The sequence below is a fragment of the Rhinopithecus roxellana genome, chromosome 8 (assembly GCF_007565055.1).
Source record: "Rhinopithecus roxellana isolate Shanxi Qingling chromosome 8, ASM756505v1, whole genome shotgun sequence".
Taxonomy (NCBI): domain Eukaryota; kingdom Metazoa; phylum Chordata; class Mammalia; order Primates; family Cercopithecidae; genus Rhinopithecus; species Rhinopithecus roxellana.
Window position 1 is genome coordinate 5197276 of NC_044556.1, and position 18013 is coordinate 5215288.

The 18013-nt window shown below is 48.9% G+C and overlaps 1 protein-coding gene across 1 annotated transcript; it reads right to left on the reverse strand.

Moving 5' to 3' along the window:
• Positions 1 to 1162: 1162 nt before the first annotated feature.
• Positions 1163 to 17499, reverse strand: TSPAN16 (tetraspanin 16). Its single transcript, XM_010373719.2, has 7 exons — positions 17431 to 17499; positions 15432 to 15629; positions 14859 to 14933; positions 12501 to 12608; positions 9941 to 10093; positions 4173 to 4256; positions 1163 to 1210 (listed from the first exon to the last, which is right to left on the reverse strand). Exons 1-7 carry the CDS (start codon positions 17497 to 17499, stop codon positions 1163 to 1165), a joined length of 735 nt encoding a protein of 244 aa, XP_010372021.2.
• Between the last annotated feature and the right edge of the window lie 514 nt (positions 17500 to 18013).

The following is an 18013-nucleotide window of genomic DNA, read 5'->3' on the forward strand; positions in this document are numbered from 1 at the left end:
AGACCAGCCTGATGAAACCTCATCTCTACTGAAAATACAAAAAATCAGCCGGGTGTGGTGGCAGATGCCTGTAATCCCAACTACACGGGAGCCTGAAGCAGGAGAATTGCTTGAACCCAGAATGTGGGGAGGTTGCAATAGGCTGAGATCACACCACTGCACTCCAGCCTGAGCGACAGAACAAGTCTCCATGTTAACACACACACAAAAAAAAAAAAGGGCGGGGGGGGTCTTGCTATGTTGCCCAGGCTGGTCTCAAACTCCTGGGCAAACTCCTGGGCTCAAGTGATCCTCCTACCTTGGCCTCCCAAAGTGCTGGGGTTACAGATGTACCACCACAAAAAAATAAGTGAGCTGATAGATATGTTAATTAGCTTGATTTAATCATTCCACATTGTGTGCAGATATCAAAATGTCACATTGTACCCTATAAATATATACAATTTTTAAAAAATGGAAAAATACTTTATCAAGGGTAAAAAGGGGATTTACAAAGCAAATATGTAAATGTTTGCATTGTTGAACCTGGGTGATATGTGTATGTTTCATTGGATGAATGTTCTTGGCTTTTGTGAAAGTTCTAGATGTTTCACAGAATAATTTACAAAACTGGCTGGGTGCAGTGGCTCATGCCTGTAATCCCAGCACTTTGTGAGGCTGAGGCAGGTGGATCACCTGGGCTCAGGAGTTCAAGACCAGCCTGGCCAACATGGTGAAACCCCATCTCTACTAAACCTACAAAAAATTAGCTGGGCATGGTAGCAAGTACCTGTAATCCCAGCTACTTGGGAGACTGAGGCAGGAGAATTGCTTGAACCCCAGAGGAGGTTACAGTGAGCCAAGATCGTGCCATTGAACTCCAGCCTGGCAACACAGCAAGACTCTCTCGAGAAAACACACACACATACACACCCCAATAATAATTTACAAAACAGGAAAGTTGTTTGAGAAAAGACATAGCCTCTCATTCAGGTATTTTGAGGTAAAATCATTGCCAAAAATGAAAGTAAGGAGAAAGGAGTCAGGCTGGACAGGTGTTTCCCAAATCTTTTATTAACAGTCTCCCCTCCAGAAGCAGTAAGTGCCACAGACAAATAAAACTGAGACTGACTCTCCAGCAGCCAGGTGGGCCCAGGTGTCTCATCTTCTCTAGGCCTAGGTGTTAGCCCAACTTGATAAACAGCAGCAAAGTGGCAAGAATTCCTGGCAACTGAAATGGGTGAAGAGAGAAACATGGATCCAATGCTAGAGATCTCCAAACCAGAATCATACTGGAGTTACGGGGGCAAGGGGAGCATCCTGTTCCAGAAAGGTGAGGGGCAGGGTTTTACAGATGGCTGAAGAACCGCCTAGGCTAAGTTGGAGCCACTGTGGTTACAGTGCATTCATCTCCATTTATTTATTTATTTATTTATTTATTTAAGAAGGAGTCTCACTCTGTTGCCCAGGTTGGAGTGCAGTGGCACTATCTTGGCTCATTGCAACCTCCACCTCCCAGGTTCAAGCAATTCTCCTGCCTCAGCCTCCCAAGTAGCTGGCATTACAGGTACCCAGCACCACGCTCGGCTAATTTCTGTATTTTCAGTGGAGACGGGGTTTCACCATGTTGGTCAGGCTGGTCTCGAGCTCCTGACCTCAGGTGATCCAGTCACCTCGGCCTCCCGAAGTGCTGGGATTACAGGCGTGAACTACCGTGCCTGGCCCATCCTCTCCACTTTGGCCCTCCCTGGAACCCTACAGACCATATTCCCCAGACTCCACTGCCACATAACTTTTTATCTACTTTTTGATTATTATGAATAATCCTGCTATGAGCATTCACATAAAAGTTTTTGTATGGATACATGTCTTCAATTATCTTGGATTATAAACATAAGAGAGAAATTACTGGTACAAATAATAATTCTATGTTTAACATTTTAGGAAGTGGCTTCACCATTTTTTTTTTTTTTTTTTTTTTGAGACGGAGTCTCGCTCTGTTGCCCAGGCTGGAGTGCAGTGTCGTGATCTCAGCTCACTGCAAGCTCCGCCTCCCGGGTTCACGCCATTCTCCTGTCTCAGCCTCCCGAGTAGCTGGGACTACAGGCGCCCATCACCTCGCCCGACTAATTTTTTTGTATTTTTTAGTAGAGACGGGGTTTCGCCGTGTTAGCTAGGTTGGTCTCGATCTCCTGACCTCGCGATCCACCCGTCTCGGCCTCCCAAAGTGCTGGGATTACAGGCTTGAGCCACCGCGCCCGGCCGGCTTCACCATTTTACAGTCTCACCAACAATGTGTAAGTGTTCAAATATCTCCACATCCTTGTCAACACTTATTATTGTCTTTCTTATTTCAGCCTTCCTAGTGGGAATAAAGTGTTTTTGTTTGCATTTCCCTAATGACTGATGGTGGTAGAGCATTTTTTCATGATTACTGGCCATCTGTATGCCTTCTTTGGATAAAAATTTCTATTCAAATCCTTTGTCCATTTTAGTTGGGTTACTTGTCTTTTTATTAAGATATAATAATTTTTTCTTTTTTTTTTTTTTTTTGAGACTGGAGTATTGCTCTGTCACCAAGGCTGAAGTGCAGTGGTGCAATCTTGGCTCACTGTAAACGCCACCTCCCAGATTCAAGTGATTCTCCTGCCTCAGCCTCCCGAGTAACTGGGATTACAGGTGTGCATCACCACGCCCAGCTAATTTTTATATTTTTAGTAGAGACAGTGTTTCACCGTGTTGGTCACATTACTTGTTGTAGATCTATTTAGATACTCATTACTTGTTGTAGATCTATTTAGATACTCTATTTCTTCTTGAGTCAGTTTTGGTAGTTTGTGTTTAGGAATTTGTTTCATCTAGGTTCATTTATTGGCATACAGGTTCACACTTTTCCCTTATAGTTGCTTTATTTCTGTAAGGTCAGTAGTGATGTCTCTCTTTCATTCCTAATTTAGTAATTTGAGTAATCTTTCCCTTTTTTTCCCCCGTCAGTCTACTCAAGTTCTATCAATTTTATCTTTTTTTTTTTGTGACATGATCTCACTCTGTCACTCAGGATGGAGTGCAGTGACACAATCATGCCTCACTAGCCTTGATATCCCAGGCTCAAGTGATCCCCCTGCCTCAGCCCCCCAAGTAGCTGGGACTACAAGAATGTGCCACCACACCTGGATAATTTTTTAATTTTTGTTTTTGTAGAAATGGGTGGTCTCACTATGTTGTCCAGGCTGATTTCGAACTCCTGGGTTCAAGCAGTCCTCCTGCCTCAGCCTCCCAAAGTGCTAGAATTACAGGCTGAGTCATTATGCCCTACCTGTTTTATCTTTTCAAAGAATCAAATTTTGGACCGGGCGCAGTGGCTCAAGCCTGTAATCCCAGCACTTTGGGAGGCCGAGACAGGTGGATCACGAGGTCAGGAGATCGAGACCATCCTGGCTAACACGGCGAAACCCCGTCTCTACTAAAAAATACAAAAAACAGGCCGGGGGCGGTGGCTCAAGCCTGTAATCCCAGCACTTTGGGAGGCCGAGACGGGCGGATCACGAGGTCAGAAGATCGAGACCATCCTGGCTAACATGGTGAAACCCCGTCTCTACTAAAAAATACGAAAAACTAGCCGGGCGACGAGGCGGGCGCCTGTAGTCCCAGCTACTCGGGAGGCTGAGGCAGGAGAATGGCGTCAACCCGGGAGGCGGAGCTTGCAGTGAGCTGAGATCCGGCCACTGCACTCCAGCCTGGGCGGCAGAGCGAGACTCTGTCTCAAAAAGAAAAAGAAAAAAAAAAAAAAAAAAAAAACTAGCCGGGCGAGTTGGCGGGCGCTTGTAGTCCCAGCTACACGGGAGGCTGAGGCAGGAGAATGGCATAAACCCGGGAGGCGGAGCTTGCAGTGAGCTGAGATCCCGCCACTGCACTCCAGCCTGGGCGGCAGAGCGAGACTCCGCCTCAAAAAAAAAAAAGAATCAAATTTTGGTTTTATTGATTTTCTCCATTTCATTTATTTTCACTCTAGTATCTTCCTTCTGCTTGATTTGGGTTTAGTTTGCTCTTCTTTGTTGAGTTTATTTCTTTTCTTTTCTTTTTTAAGTTTTGTATTTTGCTCACTGCTGTGTCCCAGTGACCAGAACAGTGTTTGGCATACAGTAGGTCCTTAATAAAACAGCTCAGTATCCCCTAGGGAGGCCGGGTCTTACCTGTATAGCTGCAGCTCCCAGAGAGCCCCCACTCAGGGTGAAGCTCTGAGTCTTGGTGATTTTGAGGAGTTTATGGAAACAGCCCTGAGGAAACAAATGCCAAAACAAGCAGGAACTGGTTAGGGGCTCATGGATTGCAAATCCCCATCAACCCCAACTCCCTGGGCCACCCAGATGCCTCCCAGATTCTTTGAGGTGAAGGGGAGAGAGCCATGAGGGCCTTCCCTCCATCTCATTTGACTGCCACCCGCCCCCTGCCACCCTAGCATCTTCCCTGTCCTCCTCATTCCCCCAACAGAACGTAACGATGATTCCCTTCTACTTCTCTGTGCTAATGTTCCAGTGTGACGATTAAGTGTGGTTGGACATCCTTGATTATTACTAGCTGTATGACCTTGGAGAAGTCACTATACCTCTCTGTACCTCCATTTTCCCATCTATAAATGGTACCCACTGGATCTGCCTTACATGAACTTTGTGAGGAGTAAAAGAATCAAAGGCCAGCCATGGTAGCTCATGTCTATAATCCCAGCATTTTGGGAAGCCAAGACGGGAGGATCACTTGAGCCCAGGAGTGCAAGACCAGTCTGAGTAACATAGTGGGACTTCCTCTCTATAAAAAATTTAAATATCAGCCTGGCGTGCGGCTGTAGTCCCAGCTACTTGAGAGATTGGGGCAGGAGGATCGCTTGAGCCCAGCCGGTTGAGGCTTCAGTGAGCCATGATCATGCCACTGCACGCCAGCCCAGGGGACAGAGCAACATCCTGTCTCAAAAATAAATAGGCTGGGCGCGGTAGCTCATGCCTATGATCCTAGCACTTTGGGAGGCGGAGGCAGGCGGATAATGAGGTCAGGAGATCAAGACCATACTGGCCAACATGGTGAAACCCCATCTCTACAAAAAATACAAAAATATAGCCAGGCGGCCGGGCGCGGTGGCTCAAGCCTGTAATCCCAGCACTTTGGGAGGCCGAGACGGGCGGATCACGAGGTCAGGAGATCGAGACCATCCTGGCTAACACGGTGAAACCCCGTCTCTACTAAAAAATACAAAAAACTAGCCGGGCGAGGTGGCGGGCGCCTGTAGTCCCAGCTACTCGGAAGGCTGAGGCAGGAGAATGGCGTGAACCCGGGAGGCGGAGCTTGCAGTGAGCTGAGATCCGGCCACTGCACTCCAGCCTGGGCAACAGAGCGAGACTCCGTCTCAAAAAAAAAAAAAAAATATATATATATATATATATATATAGCCAGGCAAGGTGGCGGCGCCTGTAATCCCAGCTACTCGGGAGGCTGAGGCAGGAGAATCACTTGAACCAGGGAATCGGAGGTTGCCATGAGTCAAGATTGTGCCACTGCACTCCAGCCTGTCGACAGAGCAAGACTCCATCTCTAAATAAATAATAAATAAGGCCAGGCACGATGGCTCACGCCTGTAATCCCAGCACTCTGAGAGGCCGAGGCTAACAGCTTCCCTGAGCCCAGGAGTTCGAGATTGGCCTGGACAACATAGTGAAACCCCGTCTCTACAAAAAATACAAAAATTAGCCGTTGTGGTGGTGTGTGCCTGTAGTCCCAGATTATTGGGGGCTGAGACGGGAGGGTCGTTTGAGCCTGGGAGGTCAAGGCTGCAGTGAGCCATGTTTGCACCACTGTACTCAGCCTGGATGACAGAGCAAGAACCTGTCTCTAAATGAATATATAAATATGAAAGAAGGAATCTACATGAAGTACATTGCAGTGGCCTGACATGTAGCCAGCATTCAATAACTGTTAGTTATTTTTAAGTGCTCTTTACATATGAACAGAACAGCTGACATGTATTCAGTGGCTTCTTGGTCCACATATTTTCTTACTCATTTCTCACTATAACCCCATGATTTGGGTACTCTTCTTTCCTCCACTTTACTGATGAGGAAACTGAGGCTCAGAGATATTAGGAGACCAGGCAAAGTGCACAGGCAGGGCATCCTCTCTCCTTCCTGCACTATTTTATTTTTGAGACGGAGTTTCACTCTTGTTGCCCAGGTTGGAGCGCAATGGCACGATCTTGGCTCACAGCAACCTCCACCTCCCGGGTTCAAGCAATTCTCCTGCCTCAGCCTCCCAAGTAGCTGGAGTTACAGGCTCCCACCACCACGCCTGGCTAATTTTTGTATTTGTAGTAGAGATGGGGTTTCACCATGTTGGTGAACTCCTGACCTCAGGTGATCCACACACCTCATTCTCCCAAAGTGCTGGGATTACAGGCGTGAGCCACCGCACCCGGCCTCCTTCCTGCACTTCTAGAGTTGCTCCCTCTTCTAGGCCCCTGGCACATCTCACCTCTGGAGGCTTGGGCCACATTGCACTTGCTGTTGTCACTGTGCAGTGCCCCCTTTCACATAATAGGTTTTTTTTTTTCTTTCTTAAATCAGGTCTTGTCCTGTCACTCAGATTAGATGCAGATGCAGTGGCATGACCATAGCTCACTGCAGCCTCGAACTCCTGGGCTCAAGCGGTCCTCCTGCGTCAGCCTCCCAAGCAGCAGAAATTACAGGCGCACAATGCCACACCCAGTTGATTTGTAAATTTTTTATGAAGATGGGGGTCTTGCTATGTTGTTCAGGCTGGTCTTGAACTCCTGGCCTCAAGGCCTCAAGTGATCCTCCTGCCTTGGCCTCCTAAAGTGCTGGGATTACAGGCATGAGCCATCACACTTAGCCACATAATAGATATTTGAGTGCCTGGCACTGAATTGGACAGTGGCAACCGAGCAATGTATAAAACAGACAAAATTCCTGCCCTCAGGGGGCTGCCCTTTGAATGGGGAGAACAGCTAATGGCAAGCGTAGTGATAATACTGTAAAGTGGTGATAAATGCTAGAAAGACACAGAAACGGGATATGAAGACAGAGCATGATCGTTGGGATGAGGGATCCTTTTATAGATGGGAAGTCAGAACAGCCTCACGGAGAAAGTGCCAATTGAGTAAAGACTTGAGAGTTAGGAAGACGTGAAAGAAGAGCATTCTAGGCAGAGGTACAGCCTGTGCAAAGGTCGTGAGGCAGGCATGTGCCTGGTGTTTCTGAGCAGTAGCAAGGAGGCCAGCACGGCCGGAACAGAGTGAGCAAGGGGGAAAGGTTAGGAGGTGACAGGCAGTTTGTGCAGGCCCCAGTGGGCCAGTGTCTGGCCCGTGTCTGTCTCTGAGGCCCCTGCCTGGGACTCAGCCTGGCTGATTTTCCACAGGGCCTATTTCCTTGCAGGAGCCATTCAGTGCAAATGAAGGAATGAATGATTCGTATTTCTTCTTCTTTTTTTTTTTTCTATTTTAGAGAAGGGTCTTGCTCTGTGGCCCGGGTTGGAGTGCAGCGGCACAGTCACGGCTCACTGTTGCCTTGACCTCCTGGGCTCAATCGATCCTCCTGCCTCAGCCTCCCAGTTAGCTGGGACTACAGGTTCACACCACCATGCCCAGCTGATTTTTAAATTTTTTGTAAAAACGGCATCTTGCTATGTTGCCAAGGGTGGTCTTGAACAACTGGACTTCAGTGATCCTCTCGCCTCAACCACCAGAATAGCTGGGACTTTAGGCATGTGCCACCACACTCAGCTAATATAAAAAAATGTGTTTGGCCAGGCAGGGTGGATCATGCCTGTAATCCTAGCACTTTGGGAGGCCGAGGTGGGTGGATCACCTGAGGTCAGGAGTTCAAGACCAGCCTGACCAACATGGTAAAATCCTGTCTCTACTAAAAATGCAAAAATTAACCGGCCGTGGTGTCACAAGCCTGTAATCCCAGCCACTCGGGAGGCTGAGGCAGGAGAATCGCTTGAACCCAGGAGGCAGAGGCTGCAGTGAGCTGAGATTGCGCCACTGCACTCCAACCTGGGTGATAGAGCTAGACTGCGTCTCAAAAAAAATTTTTGTTGTTGTTGTGGTGGGGACTTTGCTATGTTGCCGCAGCTCTGATTTCTATTTCTTCCCTCACAGAAGATCTCTGTGCTCATTACTCATGGCAGAAGTTAAGGGGTAACTGGGGTGGGGCTTGAAACCCAGCTCACCACTCCCTGGACACAAGAAACTCTCTGTGCCTCAATTTCCTCATCTGCAAAATGAGACAAGAGTAGTTCCCCACCTCAAGGGACATGATGGGACAAAACTGACAAAGTGAGTGTTCCATCACGTGGCTGGCCCTCTCTCCCGCTAGGATGATCACTTTTCATGGTTACTGCTCCATTTAAGGTCTCTGGAGGGCAGGTAGTGTGGTGCTGGCAATGGACTCAGGCCAATGTGGCTTCAAATTCCAACTCTGCCAAAGCTCTGTGATCTTGACCTAGTGATGTCCCCTCCCCAAGCCTCAGTTTCTAAGAGAAGGTAACCGTAAGTCCCTGAGCTGTGTTGTCAAAATAAGCTGAACACTCAATAGGAGCTGATTTCTTTCTCCCTGACCCGCTTTGCAGAGGTCCCCCCAAAGAAGCCATTTTTATTAAAGTTAGCAGGCTGGGTGTGGTGGTTCATGCCTGTAATCCCAGCATTTTGAGAGGCTGAGGCAGGAGGATCACTTGAGGTCAGGAGTTTGAGACCAGCCTAGGCAACATACTAAGACCCCGTCTCTAATAAAATTTTTTTTTTTTTTTTTTTTTTTTTTTTTTTTGAGACGGAGTCTCGCTCTGTCGCCCAGGCTGGAGTGCTGTGGCCGGATCTCGGCTCACTGCAAGCTCCGCCTCCCGGGTTCACGCCATTCTCCTGCCTCAGCCTCCCGAGTAGCTGGGACTACAGGCGCCCGCCACCTCGCCCGGCTAGTTTTTTGTATTTTTTAGTAGAGACGGGGTTTCACCGTGTTAGCCAGGATGGTCTCGATCTCCTGACCTCGTGATCCGCCCGTCTCGGCCTCCCAAAGTGCTGGGATTACAGGCTTGAGCCACCGCGCCCGGCCTCTAATAAAAATTTTAAAAAATTAGCCAGGCATGGTGGCACGTGCCTGTGATCCCAGCTACTTGGGAGACTGAGGCAGGAGGATCACTTGAGCCCAGGAGTTTGAGGCTGTATTGAGCCATGATCACACCACTGCACTCCTGCCTGGGCAACAGAGTGAGACCCTATCTCTAAAAACTAAAAATAAGGCCAGGTGTGGTGGCTCATGCCTGTAATCCCAGCACTTTGGGAGGCCGAGGTGGGAGGATCACTTGAGCTCAGGAGTTCACTTGAGCTGAGACCAGCCTGGCCAACATGATGAAACCCCATCTCTACTAAAAATACAAAAATCAGCCAGGCGTGGTGGCACATACCTGTAATCCCAGCTACTTGGGAGACTGAGGCAGGAGACTCGCTTGAACCCAGGAGGCGGAGGTTGCAGTGAGCCAAGATGGCACCACTGCACTCCAACCTGGGAGACACAGTGAGACCCCATCGCAAAATAAACAAATAAATAAATAAAAAGGCTGGGTGCAGTGGCTCATGCCTGTAATCCCAGCGCTTTGGGAGGCCGAGGTGGGTGGATCACCTGAGGTTCGAGACCAGCCTGGCCAACATGGTAAAACCCCATTTCTACTAAAAATACAAAATTAGCCAGGTGTGTTGGTGGCACATGCCTTTGATCCCAGCTACTTGGGAGGTTGAGGCGGGAGAATCACTTGAACCTGTGAGGTGGAGGTTGCAGTGAGCCGAGACTGCACCATTGCACTCCAGCCTGGGCAACAAGAGTGAAATTCTGTCTCAAAATAAGATAAAAATAAAGTCACCAGCCCTCAGGGGTCTGTCAAGGCAACACACAAAATCTCCAGTTACCTTCTGGTGGATGACGTTTGTAGACACATTGCGTCCATCACAGGTCACAGTTCCGATGGATTTACAGCAACCCCTGGGGTAGGTGTGGCCCGTTGTCATTTCGAAGGAAGAGCCAGAAAAATCTGTGTAGTTATTCACCCCACAGCACTTTAGCTATAGAGAGAAGAAATACTTGGAGAGTCTCTTTAAAATAATAATATAATAAACACATCAGAAATCATGGTTACCATGGCTACTGTCCAGTGTGGTCACAATATTCCAGAGACTGTGCTAAATGTCCTCTTACAAACATCCTATCACAGCTCAGAACCCTCCCTGGCTCCCATCTCACTCAGGGTAAAAGCTGAACTCCTAGCCTGGGCAACAGGGTGAGACCCCATCTCGGCAAAAAATACAAAAATTAGCCAGGCATGGTGGCAGATGGCCTGTAGTCCCAGCTACTCAGGAGGCTGAGGCTGGAGGATCGCTTGAGCCCGGGAGATCAAGGCTGCAGTGAGCTATGATCACACCACTACATTCCAGCCTGGACAACAGAGCAAGACCCTGTCTCTAAAAACAAAAAAAGCTGAACTCCTCAGTGATTCTCCTGCCTCAGCCTCCTGAGAAGCTGGGATTACAGGCGCATGCCCCCACGCCTGGCTAATTTTTGAATTTTTAGTAGAGATGGGGCCAACATGGTGAAATCCTGTCTCTACTAGAAATACAAAAATTAGCCAGGTATGGTGGTGCACGCCTGTAATCTCAGCTATCCTCCACCTCCCGGGTTCAAGCAATTCTCCTGCCTCAGCCTCCCGAGTAGCTGGGATTACAGGCATGCACCACCATGCCCAACTAATTTTTGTATTTTTAGTAGAGATGGGGTTTCGCTATGTTGGCCAGGCTGGTCTCGAACTGCTAACCTCAGGTGATCCACCCGCCTCAGCCTCCCAAAGTGCTGGGATTACAGGCGTGAGCCACTGTGCCCAGCACCGACAAGGATCTTTTTGTGCCCTAACAAAAACCCTAAACAGTGCCTGACTCATAACAGATACTGAATAAATATTCGTGGGAGGACTGTATGAATGAATGAAAGAGAGACATTCTGTACCATCACAAGCTTGGGAAGCCAAAACCAGCATGCAGAAAGGCATCAGCCAGTTGCGGTGACTCATGCCTATAATGCCAACACTTTGAGAGGCCAATTCGGGAAGATCACTTCAGGTCAGGAGTTCAAGACCAGCCTGGGCAACATAGCGAGCAAAACTTTTTTTTTTTTTTTTTTTTTTTTGAGACGGAGTCTCCCTCTCGCCCGGGCTGGAGTGCAGTGGCCGGATCTCAGCTCACTGCAAGCTCTGCCTCCCGGGTTTACGCCATTCTCCTGCCTCAGCCTCCGGAGTAGCTGGGACTACAGGCGCCCGCCACCTCGCCCAGCTAGTTTTTTGTATTTTTTAGTAGAGACGGGGTTTCACCGTGTTAGCCAGGATGGTCTCGATCTCCTGACCTCGTGATCCGCCCGTCTCGGCCTCCCAAAGTGCTGGGATTACAGGCTTGAGCCACCGCGCCTGGCTTTTTTTTTTTTTTTTTTAATAAATAGGGCTGGGCACGGTGGTTCACAGTTAAAATCTTAGCACTTTAGGAAGACTAGGCAGGCAGATCCCTTGAGCCCAGGAGTTCAAGACCAGCCTGGGCAACATGCTGAAAGATCTCTACTAAAAATTTTAGGCCGGGCACAGTGGCTTATGCCTGTAATCCCAGAAATCTGGGATGCCGAAGCGGGCGGATCACCTGAGGCCAGGAGTTCAAGACCAGCCTGACCAATATGGTGAAGCCCCGTCTCTACTAAAAAAACAAAAATTAGCCAGGTGTGGTGGTGGGTGCCTCTAATCCCAGCGACTTGAGAGGCTAAGACAGGAGAACTGCTTGAACCCGGGAGGTGGAGGTTGCAGCGAGCTGAGATTGCACCACTGCACTCCAGCCTAGGTGACAGAAGGAGACTCCAACTCAAAAAAAAAAAAAAAAAAAAAATTGTTAAACGATACATTTCATTTGTGTATCTTTTTTTAAATCTTTTTTCTTTTTTGAAACAGAGTCTCGCTCTGTCACCCAGGCTGGAGTGCAGTGGCGCCATCATAGCTCGCTGCAGCCTTGACTTCCTGGACTCAAGCAATCCTCCCACCTCAGCCTCCTGAGTAGCTGGGACCACAAGCAGGCGCCACTATGACTGGCTCTTTTTTTCTTTTTTTTTTTTTTTAAAGAGACTCCCTCTGTTGCCCAGGCTGGAATGCAGTGGTGCGATCTCAACTCACTGCAACCTCCGCCTCCCAGGTTCAAGCGATTCTCCTGCCTCAGCCTGCTGAGTAGCTGGGACTACAGATGCCTGCCACCACATGGAGGTAATTTTTGTATTTTTAGTAGAGACGGGGTTTCCCCATGTTGGTCAGGCTGGTCTCAAACTTCTGGCCTCAGGTGATCCTCCCACCTCGGCCTCCCAAAGTGCTGGGAGTACAGGTGTGAGCCACTTTGCCCGCTCATGTTGTGTACCTTTTACCACGCTTTTTTTTTTTTTTTAAGTGAGCCTCACCTTCTCCATGACCAAGTTCCACTGTGTAGAATAGTCGTCTGGCTCGTTGTAACCTCTGTAATTGTTCCTCAGGGTCACGAAGGTGTGCTCCAAGACCACATCTCGAACCTCACAGATGGGACAGGAAGCGGTCAGTACCCCAACTAGCAAGAGTGGCCCGTTCATTGGCAGAGGTTCTTGAGGATAGAGTGGGAGGTGGGGGCTTCCCCGTGCTGCCTTCATTTTTCCTACCCTCAGCTCATGGGTCTGTGCTAGAGGAAGACACACGGAGGCTACTGTGCCCCCACCCCGCCCAAGAGAGGGAAACAGGGAGACGCGTGGGTCTGGAGCCAAGCGTCTCTCTCTGTACCCGTCACACACGAATTTGAATCATCTCCTCTTTGGAATCGCCCACACCCTGCTGCACCCACGATGTGGCTGTAACTCCATTAAAGAATTGAATAGCATCTCCACGGAATCTCTCTCTGCACAAAAGGGGCACATTTAATTTTCTGTTTTTTAAATAAAGGTTTAAAAAATCCTTTCGCAAAGTGATGATAGAGGCACGTGGTTCGAAATTGACAATGCACAGAAGGGTAGACCATGAAAAGTCTCTCTCCCACCTCTTCCTCCCAGCCAAAAATTTCCTCCCACTCCATGCCAATGACTGTTAACTGTTTCCTGTGTCCCCAAAGAGATGTTCTTCTATGTGTGTCAAAGCAAAGTATATTTTCACTATTCTTCCTCCTTGGTTTATGCTGCACTCATTTTTCTGCATCTGGCTGTTCTCGACAGGAGTACCAGGGGCTCTTGGTGAGCTGCTCATAACTCTGTGGCCCTTGTCAGTTCTGTGCCCACTGGTCTGGCTCCCTAGTGCCAGCAAGTGAGGATTCTCTGGCCTCTGAGCCCACGTGCCCCCTGGGAGCAGACCTCCATCAATGGCTGGTGGGAGTTGGTGGATCAACATCCCAACTCCCTCTCCACTTGAGTGGAATAACTTAGGTGCATGTTCTATGCTGTGCCCAGCATCCCCTTTTGTGGGCTGTCTTCCCTTGCCTGCCTCATTTGCTATGTCCCCTGCAGGTGTTTTCTGGGATCACCTCCCAAACAAACCACATGCCTTTGAATTCTTGTTTCAGGGTCAGCCTCTGGGGAGGATGCCAATGAAGACAGCAATCTACCCTGGAGAGCATTCCATCTGGTGCCCAGAGAGCCGCCTCCTTCCCTGTACCTGATGTACAGTATTCCACTGTATGGATGTATTTTAACTCACCTAAACCCTTATTCATACTCACTAGGTTCTTTGCAATCTTTCTTTTTTCTTTCTTTCTTTTTTTTTTTTTTTTTTTTTGAGACAGAGTTTCACTCTTGTCCAGGCTGGAGGGCAATGGCACAATCTCACCTCACTGCAACCTCTGGCTCCTGGGTTCAAGCGATTCTCCTGCCTCAGCCTCCTGAGTAGCTGGGATTACAGGCATGCACCACCACGCCTGGCTAGTTTTTTTGCATTTTTAGTACAGACGGGGTTTCACCGTGTTGGCCAGGCTGGTCTCGATCTCCTGACCTTGTGATCCACTTGCCTCGGTCTCCCAGAGTGCTGGGATTACAAGCGTGAGCCACCGCGCCTGGCCCTCCTTGCAATCTTTCACATGCCCTGGCATGAATGTGGTTCTGCACACCAGCAAGTGAGCCCTTGAATAATTCCCAGAGATGGGACGGCCAGGTCAAACTGCTGAAGCTTTTGTCATTTGGATGGATTTTGCTAAATTGTCTCTCTATTTTGAATACATTTCAAACCCCAGTCAATATGCAAACACTTCTGATCATCTCCCCTTCTCCTGCCACCAAACCCAAGAGAGATGAACTAAATGAACTCGACAGGCTTTGTGAGGCCTTGGAAAGGCAGGCTGAGGATTTCAGCTTCTCACTCCATTGAAAGTGGCACGTGTGATGGGCCCCTTCATCAATGGGTCCCCACAATTGATCGTGGGTGCCTGGCAGGGAGAGGCGGACTTCTATTGGTTCTGTATCTTTTTTTTTTTTTTTTGAGACGGGGTCTTGCTCTTTTGCTCGGGCTGGAGCAGTGGCACAATCTCAGCTCACTACAAGCTCCGCCTCCCGGGTTCACGCCATTCTCCTGCCTCAGCCTCCCGAGTAGCTGGGACTACAGGCGCCCACCACCACGCCCGGCTAATTTTTTGTATTTTTAGTAGAGACAGGGTTTCACCATGTTGGCCAGGATGGTCTCGAACTCATGACCTCAGGTGATCCACCCGACTCAGCCTCCCAAAGTGCTGGGATTACAGGCATGAGCCACCACGCCCGGCTTTGGTTCTTTATCTTTCTAATGCTACGTGGGAGGAGCAGGGCTGTACTTACAATTGGAAAGAAAAGAAGGACCACTGTGGCAGCTGTGACTTCCACGATGAGGACAATAACCATTGACAGGATGCACTAAAAGACACACAGTGGGAGAGAGGGTCTGGGAGCCTGCTCAGCCTCCTCCTGACCTTGTACCCTGCAGGGGAGGGGCTGTCTCTGTTCCCCCGATCCTCCACCCCAGGCCACCCTGGCCTCTCTAGTTTGAAACAATTCAAGACCAGGCGCAGTGGCTCACACTTGTAATCCCAGCACTTAGGGAGGCCGAGGCGGGCAGATCACGAGGTCAGGAGTTCAAGACCAGCCTGGCCAACATGGCGAAACCCTGTCTCTACTAAAAATACAAAACTTAGCAGGGCATGGTGGTGGGCGCCTGTAATCCCAGCTACTTGGGAGACTGAGGCAGAAGAATCACTTGAACCTGGGAGGCAGAGGTTGCAGTGAGCTGAGATCGTGCCACTGCATCCAGCCTGGGTGACAAAGCGAGACTCTGTCTCAAAAAAAAAAAAAAAAAAAAAAAGATTTGTATGTGTGGGGAGGCAGTTTTGGGGTCTGTGTGCAGATCCAACTTACAAATAAGAGCATGCCTCTTCTCTCTTTAGCCACTCCATACCACCCGGCACAGCTAAGCAGTACCGTGACACATCCCATCACCAGGCACAGGTTGCCAACGTGAAGGAGATATGCGGAGGACAGCCCGAGGACACTCGTCAGGGAGGCCCCTCCACATTTACCACCAATGCCCAGGCCGACGAGGAGGATGCCAGACATCTTTAGAACAGAAATCAGAAAGGAAGAAAAGTAATCTGTTAGTTGTGTACAAATAGAACTGGGTGAGTGCAGTGGCTCATGCCTGTAATCCCAGCACTTTGGAAGCCCAGAAGTTCAAGACCAGGTTGGTAGGACCTCATCTGTACCCTCTCCCCATCGCACAAAAAAAAAAAAAAAAAAAAAAAAAAAAAAAGCTGGGCATGGTAGTGCGTGCCTGTAGTCTCAGCTACTCAGGTGTCTGCAGTGGGAGGATCACTTTAGCCCATGAGGTCGAGGCTCCAGCGACTTATGACTGTGCCACTGTACTCTAACCTGAATGACAGATCAAGACCCTGTCTCAAAAAATAAAATAGGCCAGTGGCTCACGCCTATAATCCCAGCACTTTGGGAGGCCGAAGCAGGCAGATCACCTGAGGTCAGGAGTTCAAGACCAGCCTGGCCAACATGGCGAAACCCTGTCTCTACTAACAATACAAAATTAGCCAGGCATGGTGGCGGGCGCCTGTAGTCCCAGCTACTCAGGAGACTGAGGCAGAAGAATCGCTTAAACCCGGGAGGGAGAGGTTGCAGTGAGCTGAGATCATGCCACTGCACTCCAGCCTGCGTGACAGAGCAAGACTCCGACTCAAAATAAAATAAAATAAAAAATAAAATAAAATAAATAATGTCATAGGACAGGGATTAGTAATTTTTTTTTTTTTTTTTTTTCTGAAAAACCCAGATGTTGTGGACTCTGCAGGCCTTAGGGTGTCTGTTGAAACTATGCGGTTCTGTTGGTGTAGCCCAAAAGCAGCTGTTCACAATCTGCATATAAGTGAGCATGGCCATGTTCCAGTAACACTTTATTTATTTATTTATTTTAAATAGAGATGGGGATCTCACTATAGTCATCTTGAGCTCCTGGCTCAAGGGATCTGCCCATCTTGGCCTCCCAAAGTGTTGGGATTACAGGCTTGAGTCACCACACCCGGCCTTAATTCTCTTTAAAATGTTACAATACAAGTGAAGAGGAGGAGTGCTATTTCATTTCCTTCTCTTTCCTGGCAGGTTTTCCTTAGACTATGCTACAATGAAGACAATTACTTCTTTTTTTTTTTTTTTTTTTTTTTTTTTTTTTTATCAAGACGGAGTCTCTCTGTGTTGCCCAAGCTGGAGTGCAATGGCGCAATCTTGGCTCACTGCCAACCTCTGCCACCCAGGTTCAAGTGTTTCTCATGCCTCAGCCTCCTGAGTAGCTGGGATTACAGGTGTGTGCCACCACGCCCATCTAATTTTTTTTGGTATTTTTAGTAGAGACAGGGTTTCCCCATATTGGCCAAGGCTGGTCTCGAACTCCTGACCTCGTGATCCGCCAGCCTTGGCCTCCCGAAGTGTTGGGATTACAGGTGTAAGCCACCATGCCCGGCCTGGCAATTCCTTAGCAATGTACATTTCAGGTTACTTGTGTGGTAAGGAAAAAAATGTCTTGACAAATTTAAAAGATTCAGAAAATAACCTTTTCTCCTGGCCTTCCCAAACAACTTGGTCAGCTGCAGGATTTGACCTGGAGCCAAGCTCTTCCATCACCCACCTGGGCTCCCCCAGATCACACTCATCTGTGCTGGATTTCACCAGCTCTGGGTTGATGGCAGGTCCCAAAGCTCCCTGCTCGTCCTCCTCCGTCTGCCCTACATCCCCCCTGCTTCTCTAGGGAACCACAGATCTCGATGCCAATTTGGATCAACTTATTTCTGTCTTTCAGGGAGCTGACCGTGGAGGAAGGGCTGCAACAAACCAGGGGCCTGGATTGTGACATACTTACAGCCACGAAGCCATTGAGTAAAGATAACAGTTTCTTCAAGGAAGCATACGGAGTGTGGATTTCAGCCATGCTGAACAGACTGGGGCACCCTGAACATTTAAGTTAACATCTTCCTGAACCTCTGGGCTACTGTTCCCCAAGATGATAGGGGTCTGAGGCAGGGGCGCCAACACTGACTTGCTCTGCCCCTCTCTGTCCTGGCTGCTTGATGGTTGTCTAAGGCTGCCCAGCAGCTGCTCCCTGCCCTGGTCGTAAGCCTTTTATCACATCACAATCAGGTACTAGAGCAAGGCCCATGGTTCAGGCAATCAGGTCCCCAAACTGCCACCTGTTGGCTCCTCATCCTCCAAATAGGTCACACCAGGGAAAGAGAACAGGCATGGTGTGCTACCCTGGTACCCTCCAGATGCCACCAGGACCCTGTGGGCATAATGCCCAGAGCTGACCACTTGCACAGTTGACATCTCCTAGTAGACTGGGGGATCCAAGTGGGGGAGGGGGGAACTTGGGCTGTCCTGTTAACAGCTGTGCCCCCTGCCGGGTGCGGTGGATCACACCTACAATCCCAGCACATTGGGAGGCA